The sequence below is a fragment of the Lepisosteus platostomus genome, chromosome 9 (genome assembly GCF_059453375.1).
Source record: "Lepisosteus platostomus isolate fLepPlt1 chromosome 9, fLepPlt1.hap1, whole genome shotgun sequence".
Classification (NCBI taxonomy): Eukaryota; Metazoa; Chordata; class Actinopteri; order Semionotiformes; family Lepisosteidae; genus Lepisosteus; species Lepisosteus platostomus.
The window spans coordinates 1,157,334-1,172,365 of NC_142619.1; the positions used below are offsets into that span (position 1 = coordinate 1,157,334).

At 55.1% G+C, this 15,032-nt stretch overlaps 1 protein-coding gene across 4 annotated transcripts; it reads left to right on the forward strand.

Moving 5' to 3' along the window:
• Positions 1-1,425: 1,425 nt before the first annotated feature.
• dnaaf3l (dynein axonemal assembly factor 3 like) lies at positions 1,426-14,989 on the forward strand. Of its 4 annotated transcripts, none has more exons than XM_088646343.1 (13): positions 1,427-1,867; positions 2,054-2,098; positions 4,150-4,232; positions 4,434-4,546; positions 4,649-4,742; positions 7,990-8,150; positions 8,241-8,411; positions 8,532-8,654; positions 8,760-8,879; positions 9,473-9,641; positions 10,932-11,046; positions 12,728-12,802; positions 13,827-14,989. In XM_088646343.1, exons 3-13 carry the CDS (start codon positions 4,151-4,153, stop codon positions 13,978-13,980), a joined length of 1,377 nt encoding a protein of 458 aa, XP_088502469.1. In that variant the 5' UTR covers positions 1,427-1,867; positions 2,054-2,098; position 4,150; the 3' UTR covers positions 13,981-14,989. The 4 variants fall into 4 exon arrangements, with proteins under 4 accessions (XP_088502466.1, XP_088502467.1, XP_088502469.1 ...); XM_088646342.1 differs by having other exon boundaries at positions 1,428-1,867; positions 8,757-8,879; XM_088646340.1 differs by having other exon boundaries at positions 1,426-1,867; positions 8,532-8,879.
• Positions 14,990-15,032: the final 43 nt, after the last annotated feature.

Below are 15,032 nucleotides of genomic sequence, written 5' to 3' on the forward strand. Positions count from 1 at the left end.
GTACCGGGCGCCCCCAGCCCCGGACCCAGACGGTCAGGACGCCGGGGCGAAGCCCCTCCTGGGCTCGCGGGTAGTCTCCCGGAGCCGAGCCCAGACTGGGGGGAGCGCGTTTGGCTTTGAAAGGGAGGGGCCGGAGCAGGAGGCAGGCGCAGGAAACCGGAGCAGAACGGGAAAGAGCCGGAGCGCCCCGAAGAGGAGGGGCTTGCGGTCCTGACTCTGAGACAGAAGCAGACCGCTGTCCTCCGAGACGCCGCCCAGCTGTGAGCTGCACAGCGGTCACTCTCCTGCAGTCTTACTGCATGTGTGGACCAAGAGCTGATTCATAGAGCACTTAGCATCTCAGATAATAGTATTACTGCATAATATCCTGTCATCAATATCAGATATCCATATCATAATATGTACTACACAGAGGGGAGACTTTCTCTTGCTCTGTTGAAAGAGCTGGACTATCATAATAATAACAACAACTTTATTTGATATAGTGCTTTTAAAGCTGGCTTCTCGAAGCGCTTTACAGAATGTCAACCACAACGATAAAAACATGCAGGAGATGCGCAGGATGAGACGGCACGGTGAGAGGAGTCAGGGGCCGTGAGTGCAGGAGGAGCAGAGGGGGAAGAACAGAACCAGTTCAGCAAAGACTCTTCTGAAGAAGGAGGTGTTGAGTCTGGATTTGAGGGAGTTTAGAGATGGAGACTCTCTGATGTCCTTGGGGAGAGGGTTCCAGAGCTCTGGGGCGCAGCAGGAGAAGCCCTGTCACCCCTAGAGTGTGGACGGGCTCGGGGGACAGACAGGAGAGCAGAATCAGAAGACTGGGCTATAGAGATTGGCCTGGGAGCACAGCTGTGACATTTAACTATGGACATTTTACAGCACCCCAAAAACTATAGCCCTTTCAATGAAGACCATCTATCTGTGCAGGCAGCTGTGGGCAGGAATCTTGGATTTAAGGGAAACATGACACTAGAAACGGGCAGCGTGGTGATGGAGTGGTCCCACAGTCCACAGACACGCTGGGGGGTTAACTGATTTCTGTGAAAACTGGCCCCTGTCTGCGTGTGTCCTGTGATGGACTGGCCCTGGTGTGAGTGTGTGTGTGTCTGTGTGTGTCCTGTGATGGACTGGCCCTGGTGTGAGTGTGTGTGTGTCTGTGTGTGTCCTGTGATGGACTGGCCCTGGTGTGAGTGTGTGTGTGTCTGTGTGTGTCCTGTGATGGACTGGCCCTGGTGTGAGTGTGTGAGTGTGTGTGTGCCCTGTGATGGACTGGCCCTGGTGTGAGTGTGTGTGTCTGTGTGTGTCCTGAGATGGACTGGCCCTGGTGTGAGTGTGTGAGTGTGTGTGTGTCCTGTAATGGACTGGCCCTGGTGTGAGTGTGTGTCTGTGTGTCTGTGTGTCTGGTGATTGGCCCTGGTGTGTGGGTGTGTGTGTGTGTCCTGTGATGGACTGGCGTCCCATCCAGGGTGTACCCTACCTTCAACCCTTTGCCTAGTGGGATAGACGCTGGACCCAATGCTGAATGAATAAAGCAGTTAGAAAAAGTGACGGATTGCGTGACTAAAAACTCCAGTGCCCAGTAGTGCCTCCTTGTGGCCAGTCTTGAGACCTTGAGACTCAAGATCACTACTATGCGTCCCTTCTCCTGAAATTACGGTAACACACCTTCGCTGACCCTCAGAGCCCGCCCACCTCCGCGCTCCTATTGGCGCGATTTCCATCCGGTTCCGGGGCATTCGCCCATTCCTGAGGATGATTGGTCGATCTCCGTGCCCGTCACGCCCTCGCCCAGGAAGTATAAGCCCCCCTGCTGTTGCCAGGCAGCGAGATGCTAACTCTACCGTTGGGCGCAAGGCTAGCGAGTCGACAGGTGAGCGGTCATTTCTGGTGTTTTTCCTTGTGACTTTGTGTTTGTAGTTAATTTTCTGCCGGACTGAAAGCCCCCCTGTACGTGGGAGAGGTGGGGCCGTGTTGGTGTTCCTGTGAATTTTGAATTAAACTATTTTAAGAAATGTTTGCCGGTGAAATTAAGTCCGAACTCTCTCTGTAATTTCAGTCACGCCGGAGCCACGCACAGTCCGCTTTCATCCACTGAACCGAGGTGTGCTGTGGAGTTTTGCTGAAGTTTTACTGCGTGTTGTTTACTGATAAATCGCCAGTTAATGCCAGCCCTGTGGAGGAGACGCACAAAGAGGGGAATTTAACCAAAACCCATCGCAGAAGCAGATGATACACTTAAGATATAAATTATATATATATAAACGTAGTTTGTACATGTAGTTTTTATAGTAGAATAAAACTTAAAAGAAATTCAAGTCGAGCTGATGGAAGCCAGTGTAAGGGTCACAGCTGTGTGTGTGTACATCTACAGTATGTGTAATGAAGCTTTGAGTGTTTCTACTCTAGGGATGCAACCATAGTTCATCAGCTATCACCACCTATACAAAGTTAAAGATTGTGGACACAGCTCTGACACTGAATATCCTTCTAGTGTCTGGGACAGTGTCGCTGTGGACACAGCTCTGACACTGAATAACCTTCTAGTGTCTGGGACAGTGTCACTGTGGACACAGCTCTGACACTGAATAACCTTCTAGTGTCTGGGACAGTGTCACTGTGGACACAGCTCTGTCCCTGAATAACCTTCTAGTGTCTGGGACAGTGTCACTGTGGACACAGCTCTGTCAGTGAATAACCTTCTAGTGTCTGGGACAGTGTCACTGTGGACACAGCTCTGACACTGAATATCCTTCTAGTGTGTGGGACAGTGTCACTGTGGACACAGCTCTGTCAGTGAATAACCTTCTAGTGTCTGGGACAGTGTCACTGTGGACACAGCTCTGTCAGTGAATAACCTTCTAGTGTCTGGGACAGTGTCACTGTGGACACAGCTCTGTCAGTGAATAACCTTCTAGTGTCTGGGACAGTGTCGCTGTGGACACAGCTCTGACACTGAATAACCTTCTAGTGTCTGGGACAGTGTCACTGTGGACACAGCTCTGTCCCTGAATAACCTTCTAGTGTCTGGGACAGTGTCACTGTGGACACAGCTCTGTCCCTGAATAACCTTCTAGTGTCTGGGACAGTGTCACTGTGGACACAGCTCTGACACTGAATATCCTTCTAGTGTCTGGGACAGTGTCACTGTGGACACAGCTCTGTCCCTGAATAACCTTCTAGTGTCTGGGACAGTGTCACTGTGGACACAGTTCTGTCAGTGAATAACCTTCTAGTGTCTGGGACAGTGTCACTGTGGACACAGCTCTGACACTGAATATCCTTCTAGTGTCTGGGACAGTGTCACTGTGGACACAGCTCTGTCCCTGAATAACCTTCTAGTGTCTGGGACAGTGTCACTGTGGACACAGCTCTGTCCCTGAATAACCGTCTAGTGTCTGGGACAGTGTCACTGTGGACACAGCTCTGTCACTGAATAACCTTCTAGTGTCTGGGACAGTGTGACTGTGGACACAGCTCTGACACTGAATAACCTTCTAGTGTCTGGGACAGTGTCACTGTGGACACAGCTCTGTCACTGAATAACCTTCTAGTGTCTGGGACAGTGTCACTGTGGACACAGCTCTGTCAGTGAATAACCTTCTAGTGTCAGGGACAGTGTCGCTGTGGACACAGCTCTGTCCCTGAATAACCTTCTAGTGTCTGGGACAGTGTCACTGTGGACACAGCTCTGTCCCTGAATAACCGTCTAGTGTCTGGGACAGTGTCACTGTGGACACAGCTCTGTCACTGAATAACCTTCTAGTGTCTGGGACAGTGTCACTGTGGACACAGCTCTGTCCCTGAATAACCTTCTAGTGTCTGGGACAGTGTCACTGTGGACACAGCTCTGTCCCTGAATAACCTTCTAGTGTCTGGGACAGTGTCACTGTGGACACAGCTCTGACACTGAATAACCTTCTAGTGTCTGGGACAGTGTCACTGTGGACACAGCTCTGTCAGTAAATAACCTTCTAGTGTCTGGGACAGTGTCACTGTGGACACAGCTCTGACACTGAATAACCTTCTAGTGTCTGGGACAGTGTCGCTGTGGACAAAGCTCTGTCACTGAATGGACAGAGCTGTGTCTACAGTGACATTGTCACTGACACTGGGACACTGTATGATTCCCTGTTTTGTTGGTTTTGCTGTCAGCATGTCTGCAGGCAGTCCAGTAGAGGGCGCTGGCTGTATTACCTGGTGGGGCCTCAGTCCAGCTCTGGACCTCATAGACACTGGTGAGAGACACACTTCCTGACACTGTCTGTCCCTGTCCCTGTCCTTCTCCCTCCCTCTCTCTCTCCCTCTCTCCCCACTGGATCCTCTCTCTCTCTCTCTCTTTCCTTCTCCTTGCTGGCTCCACTGTCCGTCTCCCTGCTGTCATGTCGGTGGCTCCGGTCCCCCAGCACTCCCCCTCTCCCTCTCCCTCTCCCTCCCAGCGCCCGGGGCCTTCGGACAGCAGGCTGAGGTCAGCATCCTGCTGATGGGCAGCGGGGACCTGCGCCACCTCCTGAAGACCGTGGCAGGGCAGGCTGGCGGCCCAGTGCTGCATGTGAGTGGCAGGTGACATCGAGAACAATTCTGTGGCCACAAACACAGCTCAGGCCCAGTTCACAGAGCCCTGTGGTCACTTCTCCCTCTCCCTGGTCTCCAGTTCTATGTTGTAGAGAACAGTCTGGAGCTGATCGCCCGGCACCTCCTCCTGCTCTCGCTGGCTCTGGAGCCACCCAGTAGGATGGGCCTGCAAGGTATGGCTAATACTCTCATACTGTACCCCCACAGTCCAGAGATCGCCGGTCCAGTCTGGGTCACACTGTACCCCTACAGTCCAGAGATCGCCGGTCCAGTCTGGGTCACACTGTACCCCTACAGTCCAGAGATCGCCGGTCCAGTCTGGGTCACACTGTACCCCTACAGTCCAGAGATCACCGGTCCAGTCTGGGTCACACTGTACCCCCACAGTCCAGAGATCACTGGTCCAGTCTGGGTCACACTGTAACCCTACAGTCCAGAGATCTCTGGTCCAGTCTGGGTCACACTGTACCCCCACAGTCCAGAGATCGCCGGTCCAGTCTGGGTCACACTGTACCCCTACAGTCCAGAGATCACTGGTCCAGTCTGGGTCACACTGTACCCCCACAGTCCAGAGATCGCCGGTCCAGTCTGGGTCACACTGTACCCCTACAGTCCAGAGATCGCTGGTCCAGTCTGGGTCACACTGTACCCCTACAGTCCAGAGATCGCCGGTCCAGTCTGGGTCACACTGTACCCCTACAGTCCAGAGATCACCGGTCCAGTCTGGGTCACACTGTACCCCCACAGTCCAGAGATCACTGGTCCAGTCTGGGTCACACTGTAACCCTACAGTCCAGAGATCTCTGGTCCAGTCTGGGTCACACTGTACCCCCACAGTCCAGAGATCGCCGGTCCAGTCTGGGTCACACTGTACCCCTACAGTCCAGAGATCACTGGTCCAGTCTGGGTCACACTGTACCCCCACAGTCCAGAGATCGCCGGTCCAGTCTGGGTCACACTGTAACCCTACAGTCCAGAGATCTCTGGTCCAGTTTGGGTCACACTGTACCCCCACAGTCCAGAGATCGCCGGTCCAGTCTGGGTCACACTGTACCCCCACAGTCCAGAGATCACCGGTCCAGTCTGGGTCACACTGTACCCCCACAGTCCAGAGATCACCAGTCCAGTCTGGGTCACACTGTACCCCCACAGTCCAGAGATCACTGGTCCAGTCTGGGTCACACTGTAACCCTACAGTCCAGAGATCTCTGGTCCAGTCTGGGTCACACTGTACCCCCACAGTCCAGAGATCGCCGGTCCAGTCTGGGTCACACTGTAACCCTACAGTCCAGAGATCACTGGTCCAGTCTGGGTCACACTGTACCCCCACAGTCCAGAGATCGCCGGTCCAGTCTGGGTCACACTGTAACCCTACAGTCCAGAGATCTCTGGTCCAGTCTGGGTCACACTGTACCCCCACAGTCCAGAGATCGCCGGTCCAGTCTGGGTCACACTGTACCCCCACAGTCCAGAGATCACTGGTCCAGTCTGGGTCACACTGTACCCCCACAGTCCAGAGATCGCCGGTCCAGTCTGGGTCACACTGTACCCCCACAGTCCAGAGATCACCGGTCCAGTCTGGGTCACACTGTACCCCCACAGTCCAGAGATCGCCGGTCCAGTCTGGGTCACACTGTAACCCTACAGTCCAGAGATCGCTGGTCCAGTCTGGGTCACACTGTAACCCTACAGTCCAGAGATCACTGGTCCAGTCTGGGTCACACTGTACCCCCACAGTCCAGAGATCGCCGGTCCAGTCTGGGTCACACTGTACCCCTACAGTCCAGAGATCGCCGGTCCAGTCTGGGTCACACTGTAACCCTACAGTCCAGAGATCACTGGTCCAGTCTGGGTCACACTGTACCCCTACAGTCCAGAGATCGCCGGTCCAGTCTGGGTCACACTGTACCCCCACAGTCCAGAGATCACTGGTCCAGTCTGGGTCACACTGTAACCCTACAGTCCAGAGATCGCCAGTCCAGTCTGGGTCACACTGTACCCCCACAGTCCAGAGATCACTGGTCCGGTCTGGGTCACACTGTACCCCTACAGTCCAGAGATCGCCGGTCCAGTCTGGGTCACACTGTACCCCCACAGTCCAGAGATCACCGGTCCGGTCTGGGTCACACTGTACCCCTACAGTCCAGAGATCGCCGGTCCAGTCTGGGTCACACTGTACCCCCACAGTCCAGAGATCACCGGTCCGGTCTGGGTCACACTGTACCCCTACAGTCCAGAGATCGCCGGTCCAGTCTGGGTCACACTGTACCCCCACAGTCCAGAGATCGCCGGTCCAGTCTGGGTCACACTGTACCCCCACAGTCCAGAGATCACTGGTCCGGTCTGGGTCACACTGTACCCCTACAGTCCAGAGATCGCTGGTCCAGTCTGGGTCACACTGTAACCCCACAGTCCAGAGATCGCTGGTCCAGTCTGGGTCACACTGTAACCCTACAGTCCAGAGATCACCAGTCTTATCAGTGCAGTGTTCATGTACTGGAGTGTCCAGTCAGTGTGTCTGTATTAACCCCTCTCTCTCTCAGTGCAGTGTTAATGTACTGGAGTGTCCAGTCAGTGTGTGTGTATTAACCCCCCTCTCTCTCTCAGTGCAGTGTTAATGTACTGGAGTGTCCAGTCAGTGTGTCTGTATTAACCCCTCTCTCTCTCAGTGCAGTGTTAATGTACTGGAGTGTCCAGTCAGTGTGTCTGTATGAACCCCTCTCTCTCTCAGTGCAGCGTTCATGTACTGGAGTGTCCAGTCAGTGTGTCTGTATTAACCCCTCTCTCTCTCAGTGCAGTGTTCATGTACTGGAGTGTCCAGTCAGTGTGTGTATTAACCCCTCTCTCTCTCAGTGCAGTGTTAATGTACTGGAGTGTCCAGTCAGTGTGTCTGTATTAACCCCTCTCTCTCTCAGTGCAGTGTTCATGTACTGGAGTGTCCAGTCAGTGTGTGTGTATTAACCCCTCTCTCTCTCAGTGCAGTGTTAATGTACTGGAGTGTCCAGTCAGTGTGTCTGTATTAACCCCTCTCTCTCTCTCTCGCAGTGTTAATGTACTGGAGTGTCCAGTCAGTGTGTCTGTATTAACCCCTCTCTCTCTCAGTGCAGTGTTCATGTACTGGAGTGTCCAGTCAGTGTGTCTGTATTAACCCCTCTCTCTCTCAGTGCAGTGTTCATGTACTGGAGTGTCCAGTCAGTGTGTCTGTATTAACCCCTCTCTCTCTCTCAGTGCAGTGTTAATGTACTGGAGTGTCCAGTCAGTGTGTCTGTATGAACCCCTCTCTCTCTCAGTGCAGTGTTCATGTACTGGAGTGTCCAGTCAGTGTGTCTGTATTAACCCCTCTCTCTCTCAGTGCAGTGTTCATGTACTGGAGTGTCCAGTCAGTGTGTGTGTATTAACCCCCCTCTCTCTCTCTCTCAGAGAAGGTAGAGTTGTTCCTGGAGCTGTATGGCAACAGTCTGGTTCGCAGTCAGACAGCTCAGTACCTGAGTGAGAGGAGCACCGATCTGATTCACTTCCTGACGGGGATGGAGACGGGGCCGAGGACCCTGCTGCCCAATGTGGACATCACCGCCCTGAAGGTCTGCGTGGCCCCGCCCCCCCCGTCCGCCGGCCTGGCGAACCCCCCGCCCGCCTCTCACCCGGCCCCCCCCGCCTCCGTGTCCCCCCAGTACAAGGAGCGTGACCAGCTGGAGGGCGTGTGCCAGTTCTGGAGGGGCTCGTCCAGTTTCCCCGTGGGCCGGCTGTGGGACGCTCGGGTCAGGCAGCACCTGGGCAGCCGCTTCGACTCGCGGATGGGGGCCTTCGACTGGGACCTCGCGCTGAAGCTGCACCACAAGGGGGTGAGATCTGACGCCACTGCCCTCTGGGGTACACAGCTCTGACCCCAGCCCCCCCACTGGGGCTGTGGCCTGGCGGTCTCCTCCTGGAGGTAATCTGTCTTGTGCTCTGTTGTGTCCCAGGCCTCCCTCATCAGTAAGCAGCAGTACGTGCGCTGGAGGGAGCAGGGAGTGGCCTTCGAGATGAGAGAGGGGATCTACGGGTCGGCCAACCGCAGCCTGGCGTCGGGCAGGGTCTTCAGACATGTCGGTCGCCTTCGTCGGGGCTCACTCCACCTCTTATGTTTCTCTCTCGTGACTGAAAATGTCGCTGTGCCAGTTGTCTGTTTTGACCTCTTTCTCTCTCAGAAGGGGGACCGTGTTCCAGTGCGGGGATACTGGGGTGACATTGTGACCAGTCCCTACATCTCCTTCGGCATCCAGACTGATGAGCCCTCACTGCTCAAAACACTCAATGGACAGCACACCAAGGTCTAGTGCCTGTGTCTTGTATTGTACTGTCGTTAATGTAGTTAGTGTTCATGTACTGGAGTGTCCAGTCAGCGTGTGTGTATTAACCCCTCTCTCTCAGTGCAGTGTTCATGTACTGGAGTGTCCAGTCAGTGTGTCTGTATTAACCCCTCTCTCTCTCAGTGCAGTGTTCATGTACTGGAGTGTCCAGTCAGTGTGTCTGTATTAACCCCTCTCTCTCTCAGTGCAGTGTTAATGTACTGGAGTGTCCAGTCAGTGTGTCTGTATTAACCCCTCTCTCTCTCAGTGCAGTGTTAATGTACTGGAGTGTCCAGTCAGTGTGTGTGTATTAACCCCTCTCTCTCTCAGTGCAGTGTTCATGTACTGGAGTGTCCAGTCAGTGTGTGTGTATTAACCCCTCTCTCTCAGTGCAGTGTTCATGTACTGGAGTGTCCAGTCAGTGTGTGTGTATTAACCCCTCTCTCTCAGTGCAGTGTTCATGTACTGGAGTGTCCAGTCAGTGTGTCTGTATTAACCCCCCTCTCTCTCAGTGCAGTGTTCATGTACTGGAGTGTCCAGTTAGTGAGTCTGTATTAACCCCTCTCTCTCTCCAGACAGCTCAGGACGTGTCCTATCACACAGTACAGACCTTATTCCAGGCTCTGGCCTCTAGGAGTGTCTGTGACCCTGATGAACAAACCAGTGTAGCACAACAAGATGGTACCATGGAAGGCGAGGAATCTTTAACTGGTCGCGGAGCCAATCGGAAAACTCCTGACTACAGTGAGCCGCTGGGGACACCTCTGACTCTGTTGTTGTTGTATACTGGACAGAGTCTGTTTTACCCCTTTCTTACTGTTACTGTCGCTGTGTTGTGTCTCTGCTCCAGCCCTGCTGTGTCTGTACAGACTGTGTCTCATGTTCTTGTTGTTACTGTCGCTGTGTTGTGTGTCTCTGCTCCAGCCCTGCTGTGTCTGTACAGACTGTGTCTCATGTTCTTGTTGTTACTGTCGCTGTGTTGTCTCTCTGCTCCAGCCCTGCTGTGTCTGTACAGACTGTGTCTCATGTTCTTGTTGTTACTGTCACTGTGTTGTGTGTCTCTGCTCCAGCCCTGCTGTGTCTGTACAGACTGTGTCTCCTGTTCTTGTTGTTACTGTCGCTGTGTTGTCTCTCTGCTCCAGCCCTGCTGTGTCTGTACAGACTGTGTCTCCTGTTCTTGTTGTTACTGTCGCTGTGTTGTGTGTCTCTGCTCCAGCCCTGCTGTGTCTCCTGTTCTTGTTGTTACTGTCACTGTGTTGTGTGTCTCTGCTCCAGCCCTGCTGTGTCTGTACAGACTGTCTCCTGTTCTTGTTGTTACTGTCACTGTGTTCTGTGTCTCTGCTCCAGCCCTGCTGTGTCTGTACAGACTGTCTCCTGTTCTTGTTGTTACTGTCACTGTGTTGTGTGTCTCTGCTCCAGCCCTGCTGTGTCTGTACAGACTGTGTGTCTCCTGTTCTTGTTGTTACTGTCGCTGTGTTGTGTCTCCCTGCTCCAGCCCTGCTGTGTCTGTACAGACTGTGTCTCCTGTTCTTGTTGTTACTGTCGCTGTGTTGTGTGTCTCTGCTCCAGCCCTGCTGTGTCTCCTGTTCTTGTTGTTACTGTCACTGTGTTGTGTGTCTCTGCTCCAGCCCTGCTGTGTCTGTACAGACTGTGTGTCTCCTGTTCTTGTTGTTACTGTCGCTGTGTTGTGTGTCTCTGCTCCAGCCCTGCTGTGTCTGTACAGACTGTGTCTCCTGTTCTTGTTGTTACTGTCACCTTGTTGTGTGTCTCTGGTCCAGCCCTGCTGTGTCTGTACAGACTGTGTCTCCTGTTCTTGTTGTTACTGTCGCTGTGTTGTGTGTCTCTGCTCCAGCCCTGCTGTGTCTGTACAGACTGTGTGTCTCCTGTTCTTGTTGTTACTGTCGCTGTGTTGTGAGTTAACGCCCTCTCTCTCTCTGCCCCAGCCCTGCTGTGTCTGTACAGACTGTGTGTCTCCTGTTCTTGTTGTTACTGTCGCTGTGTTGTGAGTTAACGCCCTCTCTCTCTCTGCCCCAGCCCTGCTGCTCCTGGACAGAGTGAAGGTCACTCTCCTGCCAGTGGACAGCGTGTCCAGGCTGCACGAGAAGCAGAGCTTCAGACAGCGGTTTCACATCATCTACTGCTCCTGCAGGTCTGTGACTCCGGCTGCCCACTGTTCAGAGACGTGGTGCTGGGTTAATTGTCTTCTGGGAAAACTGGCCCTGGTGTGAGTCTGTGTGAGTCCTGTGATGGACTGGCCCTGGTCTGTGTGTGTCCTGTGATGGACTGGCCCTGGTGTGAGTGTCTGAGTGTCTGAGTGTCTGAGTGTCTGAGTGTCTGAGTGTCTGAGTGTCTGAGTGTCTGAGTGTCTGAGTGTCTGAGTGTCTGAGTGTCTGAGTGTCTGAGTGTCTGTGTGTCCAGTGATGGACTGGCCCTGGTCTGTGTGTGTCCTGTGATGGACTTGCCCTGGTGTGAGTGTGTGTGTGTCTGTGTGTGTCCTGTGATGGACTGGCCCTGGTGTGAGTGTGTGTGTGTCTGTGTGTGTCCTGTGATGGACTGGCCCTGGTGTGAGTGTGTGTGTCTGTGTGTGTCCTGTGATGGACTGGCCCTGGTGTGAGTGTGTGTGTGTCTGTGTGTGTCCTGTGATGGACTGGCCCTGGTGTGAGTGTGTGTGTGTCTGTGTGTGTCCTGTGATGGACTGGCCCTGGTGTGAGTGTGTGTGTGTCTGTGTGTGTCCTGTGATGGACTGGCCCTGGTGTGAGTGTGTGTGTGTCTGTGTGTGTCCTGTGATGGACTGGCCCTGGTGTGAGTGTGTGTGTGTCTGTGTGTGTCCTGTGATGGACTGGCCCTGGTGTGAGTGTGTGTGTGTCTGTGTGTGTCCTGTGATGGACTGGCCCTGGTGTGAGTGTGTGTGTGTCTGTGTGTGTCCTGTGATGGACTGGCCCTGGTGTGAGTGTGTGTGTGTCTGTGTGTGTCCTGTGATGGACTGGCCCTGGTGTGAGTGTGTGTGTGTCTGTGTGTGTCCTGTGATGGACTGGCCCTGGTGTGAGTGTGTGTGTGTCTGTGTGTGTCCTGTGATGGACTGGCCCTGGTGTGAGTGTGTGTGTGTCTGTGTGTGTCCTGTGATGGACTGGCCCTGGTGTGAGTGTGTGTGTGTCTGTGTGTGTCCTGTGATGGACTGGCCCTGGTGTGAGTGTGTGTGTGTCTGTGTGTGTCCTGTGATGGACTGGCCCTGGTGTGAGTGTGTGTGTGTCTGTGTGTGTCCTGTGATGGACTGGCCCTGGTGTGAGTGTGTGTGTGTCTGTGTGTGTCCTGTGATGGACTGGCCCTGGTGTGAGTGTGTGTGTGTCTGTGTGTGTCCTGTGATGGACTGGCCCTGGTGTGAGTGTGTGTGTGTCTGTGTGTGTCCTGTGATGGACTGGCCCTGGTGTGAGTGTGTGTGTGTCTGTGTGTGTCCTGTGATGGACTGGCCCTGGTGTGAGTGTGTGTGTGTCTGTATGTGTCCTGTGATGGACTGGCCCTGGTGTGAGTGTGAGTGTGAGTGTGAGTGTGAGTGTGAGTGTGAGTGTGAGTGTGAGTGTGAGTGTGAGTGTGAGTGTGAGTGTGTGTCCTGTGATGGACTGGCCCTGGTGTCTGTGTGTGTCCTGCGATGGACTGGCCCTGGTGTGTGTGTGTGTGTGTGTGTGTGTGTGTGTGTGTGTGTGTGTGTGTGTGTGTGTGTGTGTGTGTGTGTGTCCTGTGATGGACTGGCGTCCTGTCCAGGCTGTACCCTGCCCTGTGCCTGGTGCTTGCTGGGATAGACCCTCACGCCCGTCTCTGTGTCTGTGTCCTAGCGTGGTGCACCAGCTGGGGGCGACGCTGAGGCCGATCGCAGCTCCGGGAGCCAGCCTGGTCGTGGAGCTGGCCAAGTAAGTCCGGACCGAGCTCTGGGCCTCCCTGCGCTGTGCAGCTCCGCTGCGGTCCCAGACCGGGCGCTCGCTGGGGCCCTGCAGAGCCCGCCTGACTCCCCACGTGCCTCTCACACCCTGTTCAGCACCACCTGTCCCTTTCCTCACGGCCTCCAGCGCGTGAACAGCTGCCTGCTGAATTATTCAGGGCCCTGGTGCGCATGAAACATTCATGTCTCTCCGCGCCGCTGAAAATAACACGGCGGCCATCTGTCCGTCTCGCGCCCAGGCTGACGGGACACCGCCCGGTGTGATCCAGCCTGGCCCCGCGCCCCGGGAACGAGGCGGTCACGCCCATGACTCCCCGGATGCCCCCCCGGAGCGCTTTGTTCCGGGAAGAGGGCGTTCGTCGGGGTCCTCTTGTGGCGGAACGTGTTAATAAACGGGAGGAGCCCAGCCGGACCGGAACGGACTCCCCACCTCCCCCCTCCCCCCCCCGGTCATTCTGTGGTGCTGCGAGACCTACTTCGCCTCAGGCCCAAAAAGTAACCCTCCTCTTTCAGCGAGTGTACATCTCCATGTGCGATCAGGAGGAAGGACAGCAAGGCGGGTGGCCTCGAGCTGGGGGGCGGCACTGTCGCCTCGCCGCTCGGGGGGGCCCTGGGTTCAGTTCCTGGGGTGCGGTCTGGGCGGAGTCTGCACGCTCTCCCGGTGTTAGTGTGGGTCTCCTTCCACAGTCCAGAGACACGCTGGGAGGACTGACCCTGCTGCGTGTGTGTGTGTGTGTGTGTGTGTGTGTGTGTGTGTGTGTGTGTCCCCGAGACCGGCTAGCGTCCTGTCCAGGGTGTACCCCCCTCGCGCTGGGACGGGACCCTGGATTGGACGAACTGGGAATGAAACGGGAGGATGGGTTCGGGCTCCGTGTTGTGGCAGTCAGCGAGCGGACGTTGAGCAGTGCTCCCTGCAGAAGAATAGTTGCAGTCGCTCAGTCAAGCAAGCTCTGTCACTTCAGCTGTATGGTCTAACCCTCCCCCCCCCGTCTCAGGTACATATTGGACCTGTCCAGGGAGCAGGAGACGGGATTCGCCGAGCGGGTGGCTGACATCGCCAGGGAGGCGGGGTTTGAACCGGCAGGGCAGAAGAGTGATGTCATCGCCACGTTCCACCTCCGTGACCCCGAGCCCGCGCGCGGGATGTGATGGCGGTCGCACACGTGTTCCCAGGTGGTTCCCCCTTGTTCCCTGGCACGTGTTGGCACAGGGTGGGACTTGAAACCCGCCCCCCCCGGACTCGGACTGGAACTGGTGGTCTGTCAGTTGAGTGACGGCGCCACTGGGATCCAAGTGGGCGATGAGTGCGTGTGCAGTGAGGTGTAGGTGTGTGTCAACACCAGGGGGTGCTCCTCCCTCCTGCCACCTGCCAGCAGATGAGAAAAGCCAAGCCTGCCTGTTTGAAAGAGTCGCTTCTCGCCTGCTGTTGTAGAGAGCGAGGGTCGGTACTGTATGTGTACTGCCCCGGCAGTTAAGACCTTGAATTTCCCCATTGACGTCTTTCCCATCGAGCACAGCTGTAACATCCTGTCCTGTCTCCCTCTCTCCTCTCTCCCATCTCTCCCTTGTCTCACTCCCTCTCTCATCTCGCTCTCTCGTCTCCCTTCTCACTCCCTCTCTCCCTCGTCTCACTCCCTCTCATCTCTCTCCCTCCCTCTCTCTCTCATCTCTCTCCCATCTCTACCTCGTCTCACTCCCTCTTTCATCTCTCTCCTTCACTCCCTCTCTTCCTCGCTCTCTCGTCTCCCTTGTCTCTCTCCCTCGTCTCCCTCGTCTCCCTTCTCACTCCCTCTCTCCCTCATCTCACTCTCTCCCTCCCTCTCCCTCCTTCTCTCTCTCTCATCTCTCTCCTTCACTCCCTCTCTCTCTCCCTCGCTCTCTCGTCTCACTCCCTCTCTCCTTCACTCCCTCTCCCTCGTCTCTCTCCCTCGCTCTCTTGTCTCACTCCCTCTCCTCTCCCCCTGTGCCCACAGGAGAGGAGTCCACACACTGAATTTCCTTTTGCCTTTGAGCGGACCCCACTGCCCCACCTGGGGGGCACAGGTTTTCAATATCCCCTGCTGGAAAAGTGTAGAATCGATTTTCTAACACGGCCGGGTTTCATCCCCCTACGAGCATGAAAAAACTGGTAAATAAACAACTCTCTACGGCCCCCGGCCTTCTGTCTCCTGCCCCGGTTTTCAGGGTGGCTCTGGGGTGAC

Bases quoted from the DNA above. Each gene is read 5' to 3' on its own strand.
- dnaaf3l (XM_088646340.1), top strand. From the start codon at position 4,151: ATGTCTGCAGGCAGTCCAGTAGAGGGCGCTGGCTGTATTACCTGGTGG. The intron at 8,880-9,472 runs GTCTAGTGCCTG...CTCTCTCTCCAG, and splicing joins TCAATGGACAGCACACCAAG to ACAGCTCAGGACGTGTCCTA. The intron at 11,047-12,727 runs GTCTGTGACTCC...TCTGTGTCCTAG, and splicing joins ATCATCTACTGCTCCTGCAG to CGTGGTGCACCAGCTGGGGG.